This window comes from Delphinapterus leucas, chromosome 8, assembly GCF_059928025.1.
Source record: "Delphinapterus leucas isolate spDelLeu-1000000601 "Yukka" chromosome 8, BTC_Dleu_Yukka2, whole genome shotgun sequence".
Lineage (NCBI taxonomy): Eukaryota > Metazoa > Chordata > Mammalia > Artiodactyla > Monodontidae > Delphinapterus > Delphinapterus leucas.
Genome location: NC_143136.1, coordinates 108,420,599 through 108,439,171, shown reverse-complemented (window position 1 = coordinate 108,439,171; position 18,573 = coordinate 108,420,599). Strand labels below are relative to the sequence as shown.

General features: G+C 38.4%; 1 protein-coding gene across 2 annotated transcripts in view; it reads right to left on the bottom strand.

Annotated features, from left to right (window-relative positions):
- Positions 1 to 18,573, bottom strand: part of UGGT1 (UDP-glucose glycoprotein glucosyltransferase 1) — a 108,788-nt gene that overhangs the window by 40,307 nt on the left and 49,908 nt on the right. For both annotated transcript variants that reach the window (XM_022590528.3, XM_022590529.3), the window contains exons 18-20: positions 15,856 to 16,020; positions 3,925 to 4,045; positions 332 to 430 (exon numbers count right to left, since the gene is read on the bottom strand). In XM_022590528.3, the coding sequence (XP_022446236.1) occupies positions 332 to 430; positions 3,925 to 4,045; positions 15,856 to 16,020 (385 nt within the window). The remainder of the gene's footprint in view (positions 1 to 331; positions 431 to 3,924; positions 4,046 to 15,855; positions 16,021 to 18,573) is intronic.

Here is an 18,573-nt window from a genome sequence, read left to right as displayed (position 1 = left end):
ATTGTCATTGAAGAGACAAGTCAAACCAATTTTCAATCCATTAACCCATTTTTACATCATAATTCTTTTTCCATTTTGAACCATGAAAAAATTTTTCTTTTTACCTTTAATGTCTAATATAAAATTTATAAAGACAACATCTGAATTTTCAAATATCTATAAAAAATTAAATTTTAAACAGATATCTTCTAGACTCAAATAATTATACAAAGTAATAAAAGAAATTATGGAATCTCTTTCCCAACAGACACTAAAAATTAAGGTTTTTGTAAATATTAAAAAAAAAAAAGGAGAAACAAGTTGAATCCAAGGTAAGCCTAAAATGTATTACCTTTCTTGGTCAGATAATTCATACTATTGGCTATAGCAGCAGTCTTGCCTTGGGAATCCAAGACGGTAAATCTAGCATAATCATCCACAAAAAAGTTATCTGAAAGAAAAATTAAAGTAGGTTTATAATTAATATGCCTAAATTCAATCTAATGTTAATATTCAATTGATAATCTCATTTGACCATAATATACATTTTAATAAAATGCATGAGCGAAATATACTGTTTCAAGTTTATTGAACAAGTTCACAACATGACCCACCCCATTAATCACATTTTAAGACACAAATAGAAAATGTACACATCTCACACATAACTCTCAGATATGTGTTTGTCAGTTTGATGGTTTAAATTTATTCTACTCCCACTCTTTTCACTTTACACCTACAGGACGATCTTTTAAAGAGACACTCTTAACTTCATCTCTCCTTTCCATAGTCCATCCCCATAGTAAACTCTTCCCTATCCTATTTGGGGGTAAGAGGGGATGAATGGGAGAGAAAATATTTTTAAAAACTCTTGTTTTCGTTATTTCACATCTACCAAAGTAACATTTTTAACCTTAAGAGAAACAAAAGGTCACTTTCAGATATGTTTCTTTTCTGATTAGTGCCTATGGGCAATGCTCTTATTAATCATTTCCCCCTCAGATAACTCTTGCTAAAATTCCAGTTTCATCAAGTCATTCCCTTGCTCTCAATACTTTGTAATTTCTTCCTACCTACAAACTGGTCTCCAGCCTGGTATCATAAACCCCTTCTTTATCTCCAGCAATCTTCCCAGGCCTTTGCATTATTTACTCCCCAATACAAATGCCCCGTTTCTTGCAATGTCCTCCAAGCACATCTTGCTTGCCCACTCTCCCACGTATTTGTCTGTCCACCCACTAAGCCGTCTATCCTTTCATTCAACAAAGCACACCAAGGGCCTACTAACTGTTCAGTCAGTAGTCTAGCAAAGGTAAGCAATGGTAAATAAGACAGACACTGCCCATGACTTCATGTAGCAGAAGGGAGGAAGCACCATGGCCTTAAAACTGAGTTGCCAGACAGCAAAGGCCAAGAGCAGCGTAGATGATGGAGCTATGACAACTGGGTTAGGAGGATGCCAGCTGCTCTTTCACTGGGAGCTCCAAAATGCTCACCAAGCAAACTGCATCCTTGCCACTGTGGAATAGCATCATTTCACAGCTGAGGACTGTAACACTCAGTGGAGAACGATACCCAAACACAGAACTACTTTTATGGTCCTTATTCATGAGTACTGCAAAGGTAACTCTTTATAATTTAATTTAAAATGATGGAAACGACAAAAACTCAGGACAAAAATTCATAATACTGCTTGCCTTGCTCTACTAATACTTCTGGTAAAAAGCACTTTCTTACTTTCTTTTTCAAATATAAGCATACATGTGCATTTTTCCTTTGCCTATATTTAAACATTTTCTTCTGCCTGAAAGGAAAGGAATTTAGTTTCAAGTAGAATAGGGGTAGTTGCAATAAAGTAACAACCATAAACAGATCTATATATTCACTATATTCAACTACAACAACAAATACACTTGGTTTTGACTTCACCATTACACATATCCTTTCCTCCCCAGTGAGATTTCCTGAGCAAGTGGTAACTCTACTGTATTTCCAGCAGTTTGTTAAAGTGGCCTTAAGAGTCTCCAGGAAGGCAAAAGGAACAAATTGTACCTGGGCTTAACCTCTTAAAAAGGTATTCTTGGGCTTCCCTGGTGGCGCAGTGGTTGAGAGTCCGCCTGCCAATGCAGGGGACACGGGTTCGCGCCCCGGTCCGGGAAGATCCCACGTGCTGCGGAGCGGCTGGGCCCGTGAGCCATGGCCGCTGAGCCTGCGCGTCCGGAGCCTGTGCTCCGCAACGGGAGAGGCCACAACAGTGAGAGGCCCGCGTACCGCAAAAAAAAAAAAAAAAAAAAAAGGTATTCTTGTGGAAACAACCTAAAACACTCATCAACTGAGGCACAGATAAGCAAAGTGTGGCCTATCTATACGATGGAATATGAATCAGTCATAAAAAGGAATGAAGTCCTCCAGGACTGTCAGACAATGAAGTTATATTTATGTTTGTGATTTATGATATTTATTATCTGAAAAGAAGAAAAAGGAATGAAGTTCTGAGACAGGCTACGACACGGATGAACCTTAAAAACTTTATGCTAAATGAAAGAAGCCAGTCACAAAAAACGTCCAATTATATGAAATATCCAGAATAGAAAAATCCATAGAAACAGAAACTTAATTAGTGGTTGCTGAAGGACAGGAAAAGGGGGAAATGGAGAGTGGCTACATCATTTCTTTTGGGGAGGATGATAATGTTCTAAAGTTAGTGTGATGCTCACACAACTTTGAGAGTATACTAAAAACTGTGCACTTTACAACTGTACACTTTGAAAGGTTGAGTTTTATGGCATGGACACCAGGGGTCACCAATCCCCAGGCCATGGACCAATACCGGTCCATGGCCTGTTAGGAGATGGGCTGCACAGCAGGAGGTGAGTGGCGGGTGAGCCAGCGAAGCTTCATCTGTATTTACAGCCACTCCCCATCGCTCGCATTACCGCCTGAGTTCCGCCTCCTGTCAGATCAGTGGTGGCATTAGATTCTCATAGGAGCACAAACCCTACTGTGAACTGCGCATGCGAGGGATCTAGGTAGCGCTCTCCTCATGAGAAACTAATGCCTGATGATCTGAGGTGGAACTGAGGCGGTGATGCTAGCGCTGGGGAGCGGCTGCAAATACAGATTATCATTAGCAGAGGGGTTTGACTTGCATGGAGACCATAAATCAACTGCTTGCAGACTCATATCGAAACCCTATCAGTGAGTGGCAAGTGACAATTAAGCTGCATCTGGTGGCAGGCTTTAAGTCAGAATCCGACACTTATTTTAGTCCATGCGTAGCCCAACCCACACCTGAGCCCCAAGCTCAGGGCTTCCACTGATTCTGCATTATGGTGAGTTGTATAATTATTTCATTATATATTACAATGTAATAATAATAGAAATAAAGTGCATAATAAATATAATGCACCTGAATCACCCCGAAACCACCCCCCACACACCCTCGGTCCATGGAAAAACTGTCTTCCACGAAACTGGTCCCTGGTGCCAAAAAGGTTGAGGACCGCTGATGTACACTATTTCTCAATGAAGCTTTATTTGTTAAAAAGGCATTCTTAAGTTCTCAGAGTATAGCTACCTGAGATATTTGTCGACATTATCACTGACTGACTGCATAATGAGAAAGAAGATAGCTGCTTAAGAGCTTCAGGGCTGTAAGAAAGTCAACAATCTAGGTCCACTCTTACCATCTAATGCCTACATTTAGTTGGCATTTAAAAGGCACTGAATATCTTTCAAAGTTTACAAAGATTTATCCAGGAAGAATTTCTCTCCTTTTGGAGGAAACTCCTGTGAATTTAGAAGCTCATATAATGAACTCAAGGTGAAGGAAACTGTGTCACAATCTTGGGTTATCAGAAATTCTGAACATTACAATCCAATAAATGCAAAGATTCTGAAAGACAAATCAAAAAGGCCCCAAATTGTTCCTGAAATACTCCTTACTTGTTGCTGTTAAATCCAGGTATTCTCGCTCAGCTGTCAAAATCCTAGAGTTGATTCGGGGAACAACATTTGGCTGATTCATGATATATTCTACCACATCTTGATCATGGGACAGTTCACCCTAGAGGAAAAAAAAAAAGAAAACAGGGTGTGGGTGAGATGCACATTAAACAAATATGCTCAATAATAATTTATTAGGACCTAAAAAATCATTAACTTTATAGTATCTTCTTACGTACTGATAATAGCTAAAAATAGAAGTTACCACGTTATAGGGTCCTGTCAGTGCCAAGCAAGGTACTGTATGTACGGTATCTCTAATCCATTCAACAATGTGGGGAAGATGTGGTACCTATTTAAGAAAGGTTATGAAGAACCTAGGGGTAAGACAGGTATAAAGACACAGACCTACTAGAGAATGGACTTGAGGATATGGGGAGGGGGAAGGGTAAGCTGTGACAAAGCGAGAGAGGCATGGACATATATACACTACCAAACGTAAAATAGATAGCTAGTGGGAAGCAGCCACATAGCACAGGGAGATCAGCTCGGTGCTTTGTGACCACCTAGAGGGGTGGGATAAGGAGGGTGGGAGGGAGGGAGACGCAAGAGGGAAGAGATACGGGAACATATGTATATGTATAACTGATTCACTTTGTTATAAAAAAAAAAAAAAGAAAGGTTAAATAACTTACTCAAAGTCACAGAGCTAATGAGAAGTGAATATGAAATGCAAACCCATGTTTATTTGATCTCACCACAGAAACAAGCAAGCTCTAGAAATTAGTTGAAGAGTTAATACAAGCAAAAATCCATCCTGAGATCTACTCAGTTAGCTTCTCTCTAAAGAAGAAAGCCAAATTAATTCTCTCAGGCGTTAATATACTTAAAAAAAAAAAAAAATCACCGCAAGCCTTTTTCAATCTCAGGCATTTCAATCTCAAGTAATCCTACATTTCCAGAGTCACAATTACACTGGGGGAGAAGAAATCATTAACTAAAGAATTAATTAAAGAATCATTAATTCTTCCCTTTATACTTCTCATATTATAGAAATACTTGTACTGCATGAGGGTGATCTAATGTAAACGGCTGTGGAAACTTGCAAGTTTTTCACACTTAATATATTTCATACAAAACCATATTTCAACATGATTTTCAGGGGGAATAGATGTGAATCAGATATACACAATCAAGTCTTAAAAATTCCACTCAGGCATCTTCTGTGGCTACTTATCTCAAGAGCAATAACTCACACATTCTCAAACTATAAGCCAATAATGAGCATATGTGCCAACCGCGTAATTCAAAAGACTTACAAAGGTAATCGATGACTTGCTACAGATGTAAGCTCATGCATAAAACTTTGGTCTCTATTACAAACCTGAACTGATTCCAATAAAAAGCCTAACTCAAGGAGGCAATCTGGCAAATCTATCAAAATTTTACATGTACATACCTTCTAATGCAGCTCACCTACACACACACACACAGTGGTTGCTTCCAGAAAGAAAAGATGAATGGCAGGGGAACAGGAACGAATAAGTGACAGTTTCTCTTCATTTATACCTCTATACACATTTTGAATCTCACACCATCTGCATATCATATGCTTTTATATACAGTGAATTTAGTGCAAAATTTTAAATGTACATTATTACCCTTTGACACAGTTCCAATAATTGGTATTTCTCAAAAAATTACAAAGTACAAAGATATACATATTAGAAGATTCACTGACCATTATTTACAAAAGTGTACATCTACAAGCAATGTCCAACATTAAGGGATAAAATAAATGATTATTCATTCTTAAAAAGGAATAGCAGCAATCTAAAAGTTTTAAGACAGAGTTATGTTCAGAAATGCAGTGCTAAGATACATTCAATTAGAAAAGTAAGCTAAAAAGCTGAAAAATGCACTTATACATATATATAAATCAATATACAGAGACACACAGAAATATTTCTCTAGGGATGAGGGTAAGAACTTTCATTTTTACGTTATATAATTGAGTATTTCCCAAATTTAGTATTTTCTAAATATGTGTGGAAGCACATATAACTTTTGTCATAATATTTAAATTCTTATCCAGCCAAACCCATTCATTTCATGTTTCATTCCTGGAGCTCCATGAAGAACAAATTCCTTAACGAAACTACTGGGACCTATTCTTATTCATGAGGAGACATGCAACCGAATTCGGCCAATATTTTTGTGTGTGTGTCTAAATGCATTAACAGTCAGCCCAAGAAATAGCTTCTTTCAAAAATACTGCTTGTTTTTTTTTTTTTTTAAACAAATGATGCTGGGAAAACTGGACATCCACATGCAAAAGAATAAAGTGAGACCATTACCTCACAGCACACACAAAAACTAACTCAAAATATATCAAAGACATCAACATAAGAGCTAAACCATGAAACTTTTAGAAGAAAACATTAGGGAAAATCTTCATGACACTGAATTTGACACTGAATTTGACTATGATTTTTATGATATGACACCAAAATCACAGGCAACACAAAGAAAAAAGAGGTAAATAGGACTTCATCAAAAACTAATTTTAATACTTTAAAATTAATATTTAAAATATTATGACAAAAGTTATTTGTGCTTCTACACATATTTAGAAAATACTAAACTTTGTATATATAAATTGTATAAAGTAAAAATGAAAATTCTTCCCCTCATTCCAATCTCTAGAAAAATATTTCTGTGGTCTCCATGTATATTGATTTTTTTTTTTTTTAATTGTTTGGCCACGCCATGCAGCATGCGGGATCTTAGTTCCCTGACCAAGGATCGAACCCACGCCCCCTGCAGTGGAAGCTCAGAGTCTTATCCACTGGACCGCCAGGGAAGTCCCATATTGATTTATACATAGGTATATGTGCATTTTTCAGCCTACCTTTCCAGTTGAATATACCTTGGCTCTGCATTTCTGAACATAACAACTCTATTCAATACTTTTAGAATGCTGCATAATATTCCTTTTTACAAATGAACAGTAACATTTATTTCATCCTCTAATGTTGGACGTTACTTGTAGAAACTTTCGTGAATCAAAGGACACCATCAAGAAAGTGAAAAGAGAACTGACAGAATGGAAGAAAATGTTTGCAAATCATATGTCTGATAAGGGATAAATATCCAAAATATATAAAGAACTCCTACACTTCAACATCAATTTAAAAAAAAAACCCATTTTGAAAATGGGCAAAGTCCCAAACAGACATTTCTCCAAAGAAGATATACAAATCGCTAATAAGCACCTGAAAAGATGTTCAGTCTCGTTAGTCCTTAGGGAAATGCAAATCAAAACCATAATGGGATACCACTTCACACCAACCAGAATGGCTATAATCAAAATGACAGAAACTAAGAGGTGTTGGTGAGGACGTGCTATGGAAAACAGTTTGGTGGTTCCTCAAAATGTTAAACACAAAATTACTGTATGATCCAGCAATTCCACTTCCAGGTATATATCAAAAAGAATTGAAAGCAAGGACTTGCAGATAATTGTACAATTGTATAATTGAACTAAATGTTCACAGCAGCATTGTTCACAATAGCCAAAAGGGGGAAACAACCCAAATGTCCATCAGCATTTGAATGAATAAACCAAATGTGGTATATACATCATTTAATCTTAACAGGAAGGAAATTGTGATACATGCTGCAACATGTATGAACCTTAAAATAAGCAAAACACAAAAGTGACAAACACTGCATGATGCCACTTACATGAAATACCTGGAATAGGCAAACGCATAGACACAGAAAGTAGAATATTGGAATCGCAGTAGGAAAAGTTACCTTTATGACATTTAACTTGCCCTATTACTATCTACTTGTCCCCAGCTATGCAGGAGCCTTGAAAACCAACAGCCCTGCAATAAAGGTGAAAACCAGCAGACTAGGAAAGTCTAGCATTCTCTTTATTTGAGCGGAATCAGACCTTACTTGGTGCCAAGTGCCTTTTTCCTGGAGGTGTTTGTCAATAACAATCAGGAGTAACTGTTTAATGTCTCTGTTGTTTGAGTGGTGACAGCAGTTGGGTTAACATAAAGCTGGCTAAAAGGAACAGAAGAAAAAGCTAGGGAATGAGATGTCTATGAGGGATTTTGAAAAGTCCTCACATTCCTTGGAATCTAAAAGGCCACGTGCATGGTGGCCAGGGGTGTGTACACGCCCAGGAAAAATCTTTGAAGGCCCTAAACTCTTGGCCCTAACTAACCTTGACACTCGAGCGAGCAAGAGTTGAAGAGGCTAAGGCAGAGTTGTAAACCGCCTGGCTGAGAACCGAAGTCACACTCCAGCATGTACACAGGCACACTTGGGAAAAACTGGGAGACTTTCTTGGATTCAGGCATTTGAGAAAATCTCTGTTTATTCATTAGTCGACCAATAAGCTAACAAACAGAGACTTAAGAGGCTACATGCGATAAAGAATACAGACTTTAAAGAATCAATACAGTAAACTCACTAAACAAACAGCAGTTGCAACAACAAACCTTGGTAGGGCAAAGACTGATTTATGAAGGTGTCACATTACATTAATTAAAACGTCCAGTTATCAACAAATTTTAAAGACATGCAAAGAAACAAAAGTGTGACCCATAATCAGGAAAAGCAGCAGTTAGTACATACTGTTACCGAGAGAGTCCAAGCATTAATACAGAAAGTTTTAAAATCAGCTATTTAAATATATTCAAAGAACTAAAGGAAATTCTATCTAGCAAACTAAAGGTAAGTTTGAGACTCGTGTCTCACCAAATAGACAATATCAATAAAAAGAAAAGTTATGGAAAAGAACCAAATAGAAAAGCTGGAGTTAAAAAATATAATAACTGAAATGAAATATTCACTAGAAGGACTCGGCAGAATATTTCAGCTGACAGTAAAAAGAATCAGTGAACTTTAAGATACAACAAATGAGATTATACAGTGTAAGGAACAGAAAAAAAGAAACCTGTGGGACAGTAAACAGTATCAATATATGTATACATCAAGAAGGAGGAGAGGGGGCTTCCCTGGTGGTGCAGTGGTTGAGAGTCCGCCTGCCAATGCAGGGCACACGGGTTCGTGCCCCGGTCCGGGAACATCCCCACATGCCGCGGAGCGGCTGGGCCCGTGAGCCATGGCCGCTGAGCCTGCGCGTCCGGAGCCTGTGCTCCACAAGGGGAGAGGCCACAGCAGTGAGAGGCCTGCGTACCGCAAAAAAAAAAAAAAAAAAAAAAAAAAAGAAGGAGGAGAGGGAAAGAAAGGACAGTGTGTAATAAAGAATTTGGCTAGCTCCCTGGTTCCAGGGAGGTAACCTCTTAATCCTGAAATTTCCTGAATGATAGGCGTGGTGTCTTTGTTATTTATGCAGGGCCCCTCAGACCACACCTGACAGTTCATACTAAAGAGGTGATTTGTGGTGGTGGGCCCTCAGGTAGTTTATGCTAACAAGATGACTCAGAATGCAGGCTGCCTAGGCCAGAAAGACAAATCATGTGTTTAGAGGATTGGTGTTTTGAGCAGCAAGACCTCCAGAAACAGGAGGGGGGGCTAGAGACTGAGTTTAGTCACATGGCCAATGATTCAATCAATCGTGGCTATGCAGGGATGTCCCTGGTGGCTCAGTGGTTAAGAATCTGCCTGCCAGGGACTTCCCTGGTGGTACAGTGGTTAAGAATCCACCTGCCAATGCAGGGGACATGGGTTAGATCCCTGGTCCGGGAAGATCCCACATGCCGGGGAGCAACTAAGCCCGTGCGCCACAACTACTGAGCCTGGGCTCTAGAGCCTGTGAACCACAACTACTGAGCTCGTGTGCCACAACTACTGAAGCCCACTCGCCTAGAGCCCGTGTTCCGCAACAAGAGAAGCCACTGAAATGAGAAGACCATGCACCGCAACAAAGAGTAGCCCCCGCTCGCCACAACTAGAGAAAGCCTGTGTGCAGCAACAAAGACCCAACACAGCCAAGAAAAAAAAAAAGAATCCACCTGCCAATTCAGGGGACATGGGTTTGAGCCCTGGCCCAGGAAGATCCCAAGTGCTGCGGAACAACTAAGCCCGTGCGCCACAACTACTGAGCCTGCGCTCTAGAGCCTGCAAGCCACAACTACTGAGCCCACATGCTGCAACTACTGAAGCCTGCGCACCTAGAGCCTATGCTCCGCAACGAGAGAAGCCACCGCAATGAGAAGCCCGCGCAACGCAACAAAGAGTAGCCCCTGCTCACTGCAACTAGAGAAAGCACGCGCACAGCAACGAACACCCAACGCAGCCAAAAACTTTAAAAATATACATATATATATATGTACATATATATAGTGCCTATGAAATGAAGCCCCAATAAAAACTCTGGACACCAAAGCTTGGCTGAAGTTCCCTGGTTGGCGACACGCCACATGTTATCACACATCAGTGAGCTGGGAGGATAATATATCCTGACTTCATAGGGAAAAGACACAGAATTCTTACATCTGGAACCTTCCCAAGCTTTGCTGTGTGCACCTTACTCTTTGGCTGGTTCTGATACATATTCTATGACTATAACAATGCTAATTGTAAAGATAGCACTGTCCTGAGCTCTGCAAGCCATTCTAGCAAATTATCAAAACTGAGGGAATGCCTGCATTTGTAGCCAGTCGATCGTAAGTAACAGTGGCCTGAGGATCTCTGAACTTGGGGCTGGTGTCTGAAGTGAAGACAGCCTTGAGGAGAACTATGTCCTTAATCTGTTAGGGCTGTGGCCTAACTCTGAGTAGTGTGGTATCAGAAGTCATTATAGGCCAAAAGACTGTCAGAAGAAATAAAAGGTATTCCCAGATTTGATGGAAAATGTTAATTTACATATCTAAGAAATGTAATGAGGGTATATCCATATAATGTATGTTTTTCAATCTCAGCACTATTGACATTTTGGACTAGATAACTCTTTGGAAAGGGAGGTGCTGTCCTGCTTCTTTGGAAGGGGGAGGGACTGACCTGAGCATTTAAGAGGTTTAGCAGCAAAAAAAAAAAAAAAGAGGTTTAGCCTCTTTTTCCTGCCCACTAGATGCCAGTAGCACCCCTCCCTTCCCCCAATTCTGACAACCAAAAATGTCTCCAGACGTTGACAAATGTGCCGCCAAGCGGGGTAAAATTGTTCCTTCTTATTGAGACCCACTTGTGTGATGGAATACTACACAGCTGTCTTCAAAAACTGAGAATACTCTATGCACTGAATTAGAAAGACTCATACATGCATTTTGTTAAGTGAAAAAAGCCAAGGTATAGAACAGTTATGTAATTTGCTACCACTTTTAAATAAAGGTTGGGAAGGAGTAAATATTCATTGTTAGCATACAGATACAAAAATGCTTTGGAAGAATTCAGAGGAAACTTAAAACAGCAATTACCTATTATTGGAAGGTGGGTAGATGAATGGCTATATACAGAGGGAGATTTTTAATATTTTTTATGATGATTTAATAATCATGGGAATTTTTTAATAATTAAATACACTGATCAAAACTGACAAATCATTTCAGTCTTTCCATTTAGCTCTGTCTTAATAATCATCACTTATAAGGGTGCCAGACCTTGATCTCCCTCTCAAGCTACTGAGAATCCTCAAGTGTCCTGAGATTTTCTTTGCCTATACATTGGTTTGGGCTCCTGAAACATCTGTATAGTGAGTCATGTTTTGATGTCTTGAAAAGTGGAAAACTAAGGGAGTGGAAATACTGTAGTTTCTTGTAAAAAACAAATAAGAAAGAAATGTAAAGTACTATAAGTAAGAAAAACTCACGAGTTCCACACCTAGACATGCCCTTGTCATCTGAAAGATGACAGTATTTTCTATACAGAAAATGTTAAAGAATCCACAAAAAAACTCTTAGAGCTAATAAACAATGTCAACATGGTTACAGCATATAAGATCAATATATAAAAATCAACTGCATTTCTATTCACTATCAATGAACTATCCAAAAACTAAATTAAGGAAACAACTACATTTACAACAGCATCAAAAAGAGTAAAATGTAAAATACTAAGGAATAAATTTAACAAAAGAAGTGTAAGACTTCTTCACTGAAAACGATAAAACATCATTAAAAGAAAGTAACAAGACCTAAATAAATGGAAAAACATCCTGTGTTCATGGGTTAGAAGGTTCAATATTATTAAGATGTCAATATTCCCCAAATTGATCAACAGATTCAACACAATTCCTATCAAAATCCCAATGGCCCCTTTTTTGCAGAAACTGACAAGCTGATCTTAAGATTCTTATGGAATTGAAAGGGACACAGAAGAGCCAAACCTTTTTTTTTTTTAAAGGAACACCAACAGTCCAACCCAAACTTTCATTTAGATAAAAATCATTTCTCCATTACATTAAGGGCATAGTCAGGCTAAAGAATAGCCTTGTTTTCATTAGTAGCCATGTCACACTACACAGCCACGGTCATATTTATGGTGAGCTTGACATTTTCTCTCAGTATCCTAGCTAAGTCCTTTATATTTTTGTAACTAAAGAGCCCAGACTAGGACTTTTTCTAAAAACATTAGAAGTCTGCTCCAAAGGAGAAATGATGTCTCCACCTCCACAAACTAAAGGTTGTCAACACATTGCAAATATTAATATTCCAGTTACAAACTTCCACGAGGAAGGAAGCATCCCCAGCCATCACCTTATTACCAGATGTATGAGTATGTACGTACATGCTTGTGTGCATGTGCATGCGTTTTGTGTATGCATTGAAGACTGGTAACATGTACAGAATCACAAATGGTGGCTAAATCTAAGAGATTGTGGGCTATGTTAATTTTATTTGCTTTTTTGGGTTTCTTTTTGCTTGTATTTTTACGATTTGTCTGAAAGTGGAACAAGCACATAGCACACATGCAAAGCTGAGCTTTAGGGGCTTTTTGTTGGTTTTAAGCCCCTAATATTTTATTTTCTTTTTCCTTGATCTTTCTCCTAAAGAACAAAGCCCCACATGTCTGATTAATTAAGGTTTCAGTTAGTCAAATTTCACTAGGGATTTCACAAATTTTATAGACAACTGTCTGTAAGCTGAGCTGATGCAAAATGGCAGATGGGGCTGTCTGACCACAGAGAAGAGCCCGGTATAAAGAGCAGACTAAAAAGCGGAGGTGTTCATTTAAATCAACGTGATTTGGAATCAGAAGAGTTCCTTTCTAAAAACATTCATCTTAGCAAATAGTGAGCTAAAATTTGTGATGTTTATTTAAAACTACACAATGAGTTTTGAAACCGCAAGGGCATGTAATTATCTTGTCTGTAGCTCACTCTTTGAACTCAAATCTGACTTTTTAAAAATATTCATTTTAATCTTCAAACTTTAAATCACTTGTTTTTCTCCGTGCTTGCGCAGTTTCCCATCTGTGAGGTGGTAAACAGGCTAGTGCTTTTTAAAAAATTTTTTATTTCATATTAGCAATATAATACATATTCACTGATAAAAATATAATACAGAAGAGCCCAAAGAAAAACAATCATCCATAATCTCGCCATGCTGTTCATGAAAAAGCTTCTCATTTGAGGTATTTATTTCCAGCCTAACACACACAAAGACATACACATATACACATACAGACATACTTACATATGAACACACCTACCCAGACACATTCATATATACACAGTAACAGGATCAGCCTGGCCACACTACTTTATAATCCACTTGCCAGAACTTGGTGACATGTTATATAAACATATCTTTAGATATTCTTAGTTAACATATTTTTAATAGCTACATTGTGCCCCATCATACTGTTGGATATTTAAATTATTTCTAATTCTTTGCTATCATAATGACTGCTTCACTGTACATTTATATATTTCATATTCATATATGTTTATGTATTTAATATTCACAGAAGAGCCAAACATTCTTAAAAAAGAAAAGCTCAAAGTTGGAAAACTCACACTTGATTATGACAATAATCAAGACTGTGAGGTACTTACGTAGAAAAAGGTATACAGGTTAATGGAAAACAAGAGACAGTCCAAAAATAAACCTATACATTAGTGGGCAATTTATTTTTGACAACGGTACCATGACAATTTAATGGGGAAAGACTACTCTTTTCAATAAATGGTGCTGGGGCAACTGAGTATTCAAAAAGATACCCAAGGTGCACGTCTCAAATTGAACAGGGAAAAAGAGCTGGAATCCTACCTCACTCCATATACAAAAATTAACTGAAGATGGATCAAAGAACTGAAGATGGATCAAAGAACTGAAGATGGATCAAAGAACTAAACGTTAAGAGAAAAAACTATAAAATACTCAGAAGAAAACACAGAAATCTTCATGATTAAGCAAGAGTTTCTTACATATGGTACAAATAATACAAGCAACAACAACAAGTAAATTGAACTTAATCAAAATTGAAAACATTTGTGCTTTAAAAGACACTACCAAGAAAGTAAAAAGAGAAACCAGAAAATGAGAGAAAATATTTGAAAATCATAAATAATATGGAATTCATGTCCAGAATATACAAAGAACTCTTATAACTCAACAGTAATAAAACAAATAACCCAATTAAACACAGGCAAATAATTTGAACAGACACTTCTCCAAAGAGAAATAAACGGTCAATAAGCATAGGAAACAATGCTCAACATCATTCATGGTTGAGTAATGCAAATCAAAACCACAATGAGATACCACTTCACACCCACTAGGCTATAATCGAAGAGACAGACAATACCAACAACTGGCTAGAATTTAGAGAAAATGGAACCTGCATACATTGCTAAGAGAAATGTATAAAGGTGCAGGTGCTTTGGAAAACAGTCTGGCAGTTCTGTTAAAAATTGAGTTACTATTAAAAACAGAATAACTACATTAGAAGGCAATTCCACTCCTAAGTGTATACCCAAGACAACTGAGAACATATGTCTACATTAAAACTTTTACATGATTGCTTATAGCAGCAGCATTATTCATAGTAGCCAAAAAAGTGGCAATAACCTAAATATGAATGGATAAACAAACTGTGGTATATCCACTGGAGGAACTATTATTTGGCCATAAAAAAGGAATGAAGTACTGACACATGCTCCAACAAGGATAAACCTTGAAAACATTATGCTAAGTCAGAGAAATCAGTCACAAAAGACCATATATTATATGAATCCCTTTTTATAAAATGTCCCAAACAGGCAAATCCATAGAGACTGAAAACAGATTCATGGGTGCCAGGGGGTGGGGTAGGGGAAAATGGGGAGTGATTGCTGCTGGGTGTCAGGTTTATTTTAGGGGTGAGGATAATGCTCTGAAATTAGACAATGGTGACAGTTGCATAATTCTGTGTAAATACTAAAACCCACTGCATAGTCCACCTTAAAAGGCTGAGTTTTACGGCATTTAAGTTATATCTCAATGATAACTATATATATATAAAATATCTGAATTTTTCTGAGTCAAAATTCCTTACAAGTAGAACAAATATCTCTTAGAATGGCTAAATTCTTAAGAATTTTTAAAATAAAATTTAAGCTTGAAGCCAATAAAATTAGTTATTTCAAAAACAATGTACAGGGGGCTTCCCTGGTGTCGCTGCGGTTGAGAGTCCACCTGCCGATGCAGGGGACACGGGTTTGTGCCCTGGTCCGGGAAGATCCCACGTGCCGCGGAGCGGCTGGGCCCGTGAACCATGGCCGCTGAGCCTGCGCGTCCGGAGCCCGTGCTCCGCAACGGGAGAGGCCACAACAGTGAGAGGCCCATGTACCGCAAAAAAAAAAAAAAAAACGTACAGAAAGTCTCAGGGATATTTTCACTATGGCAGAACCTGCTGGGAGTCTGCAAATCAATTATGAGTGGTGTATAGAAAACTTTATTGCCTACTACAGGACTACAAAAATGTAAGCAAACCATTCTCTTTCTAAATCAGCCTTGAAACAGTACTTACCAAGTACACTGCTCTTTGAAAGAAGGTTGTAGTCTCCAGGATTTTGTGCATTGTGATGGTTTCCAACTCATCAGGGTCCAGCTGCTCCTTTTCAAAGGGCATTCCATTGAACAGGACAACAGGCAGTGGACCAACTCCAGTCTGCTCATAGTAGCCTCTTGCTTCCTGAAACACATGGGACCACAAACAGCGTATTTTTCTCCTTCCTGAGACAAATGGAACAAAGCATATTTTTCACACATACATGTTCTAACAAGAAACAACAACAGAAATATGGAAACCAAGAAACAACTAAAGAAAAATTCTTTTAAAAATATATAAAGAACTGGGGCTTCCCTGGTGGCGCAGTGGTTGAGAGTCCGCCTGCCGATGCAGGGGACACGGGTTCGTGCCCCGGTCCGGGAAGATCCCACATGCCGCGGAGCGGCTGGGCCCGTGAGCCATGGCCGCTGAGCCTGTGCGTCCAGAGCCTGTGCTCCGCAACAGGAGAGGCCACAGCAGTGAGAGGCCCGCGTACCGCAAAAAAAAAAAAAAGAAAAAAAATTACTGAGTTTTAATAAAACCACAAAACCTTATAAATCAGGAAGTGGTTGAAGATGGGGATGAGGGTAATTTTAAGCAGCCCAGGGTACCAGACCTGAATTACATATACTACAGCCCAAACTACACAACAGACTTTTGTGCAATGATGGAGATATTCTATCTTCACTGTCCAATGCAGTAACCACTAACCTCGTGTAGCTATTGAGCACATGAAATTAATTAACGTCCACTTTAAAAGCTCATGTGGCCAGAGGCTACTATAATGGGCAGCACAACTATAGACTGTCATAAATTATTAGTGCTCCTGGGCAGATAACTTGAGATGAAATATTTACACCCAATTCTAAATTTAAAAGGGTCCATATCACTAAACAAGAAGTTACACCTACAGAAAACAAAACAAGGGTGGTGGGAAAACAGTGCTCAAAAATTGTTCTATAATGTACTAAGCTCAATCTTTTGGCTTCTCCAGGACAAATTTGGCAGGGAAGTACCAGGCGAACAAACACATCTGAGACTTTTCCAACAATCGACATAGGTACATTCTCCCAGATATCAACCACAGACCCAAGACTAAGATTTTAGAGTAAAAACTATATTATTACCCAAGATATAAAAAAAGCTCCTTAAAGCATTCTTGTTAAACATCTCGTAACTGCTATCTTCTGAAAATAGCAGAATTTTAAAATATATAACCATTTTAGATAGCACAAATAGAAAAGTACCTCAATTCGGTAACTAATACCAGTCATCAGCTTAGTTTCAGATCTAGCCACAGTGATAACTGATAGTACAGACTTATCTGATGGACTAACATGGCACAATGAGAAAGGCCTTCAGGTTGATTTCTGCCATCTCTGTATATCATGGTTAAAACTTTTAAAATGTACACTCCCAAAACTGTTACATTAATTCTGTTCTTTGACATCTCACCTATCTCAAAGAAGTTTATGAAAACTCAATTTAAATATATTTTGAGCTCTGAAGATCAATCTCCCAGGAAAACAAAACAAAATCCACATTATAACTCTCAGTGACTATAAGAAGTAACACTGGTTTTCTCTGAACGTGGCAACTGAGTAAAAGGCAAGAGTGGGAGGGAGATGTTTTGATGATAAACTTTCCATTTTTGCAACTTGCAAATAGATTATCAGACTAAAAATTAACAGAATGCAGGCCAATTATCAGAGTCACGCTTAAAAATTACACGTGAGAATTTCTACCAACTGATCACTAAAAATGTTAATTACACATAATTTTGAAACACTGACTACAAAGTCACGAATGAGCCATTCACAACTGATAACTGAGATTAATAAAGACTCAGAGTTAATATGCCAAATGTAAAATGCTTGCATGAATAAGTTAGAACTTTTCTTACTTTGGCTTTGAAACATATAAATATGCACCTATCAGACTAGGTTCTCTTCAGTGCAAAAGATCTACTTTAATTGTACTACGTAGTTTTAGAAATGATTACTTCTTTCAAATACGAGGCATACAAGATAACACAGCTTCAGATCTACACAAAAGGTACAGATATTCCTAAGTGTAATAACATTTGCTAACTGCACTCATTCCTCCTTTAAAAAAAAAAACTGCACTCGGGCTTCCCTGGTGGCGCAGTGGATAAGAATCTGCCTGCCAATGCAGGGGACACGGGTTCGATCCCTGGTCCGGGAAGATCCCACATGTCGCGGAGCAACTAAGCCCATGCGCCACAACTACTGAGCCTGCACTCTAGAACCCGCGAGCCACAACTACTGAGCCCGTGTGCCACAACTACTGAAGTCCATGTGCCTAGAGCCCGTGCTCCAGAACAAGAGAAGCCACCGCAATGAGAAGCCCGCGCACGGCAACGAAGAGTAGCCCCCGCTCACTGCAACTAGAAAAAGCCTGTGCGCGGCAACGAAGACCAAACGCAGCCAAAAATAAATTTTTTTAAAAAATGCAGTCATTCCTCCTTTTCAAAAAAATCTATTTTTCTTGGGCTTTTTCATATGAGGGGTACAGCTCCTGCAACTTAAAAAATCTTATTGATCATTAGATTCTTAGGACCTCTGAGAATCTCACAACATCCTTCTCTTGAGAGTATATGCCTACTTAAATAGCTAGGTAATTACGATCTGTTTATATGGGAAGGGCCTCTAACCAGTAGAGATGAGGAAAATGGCC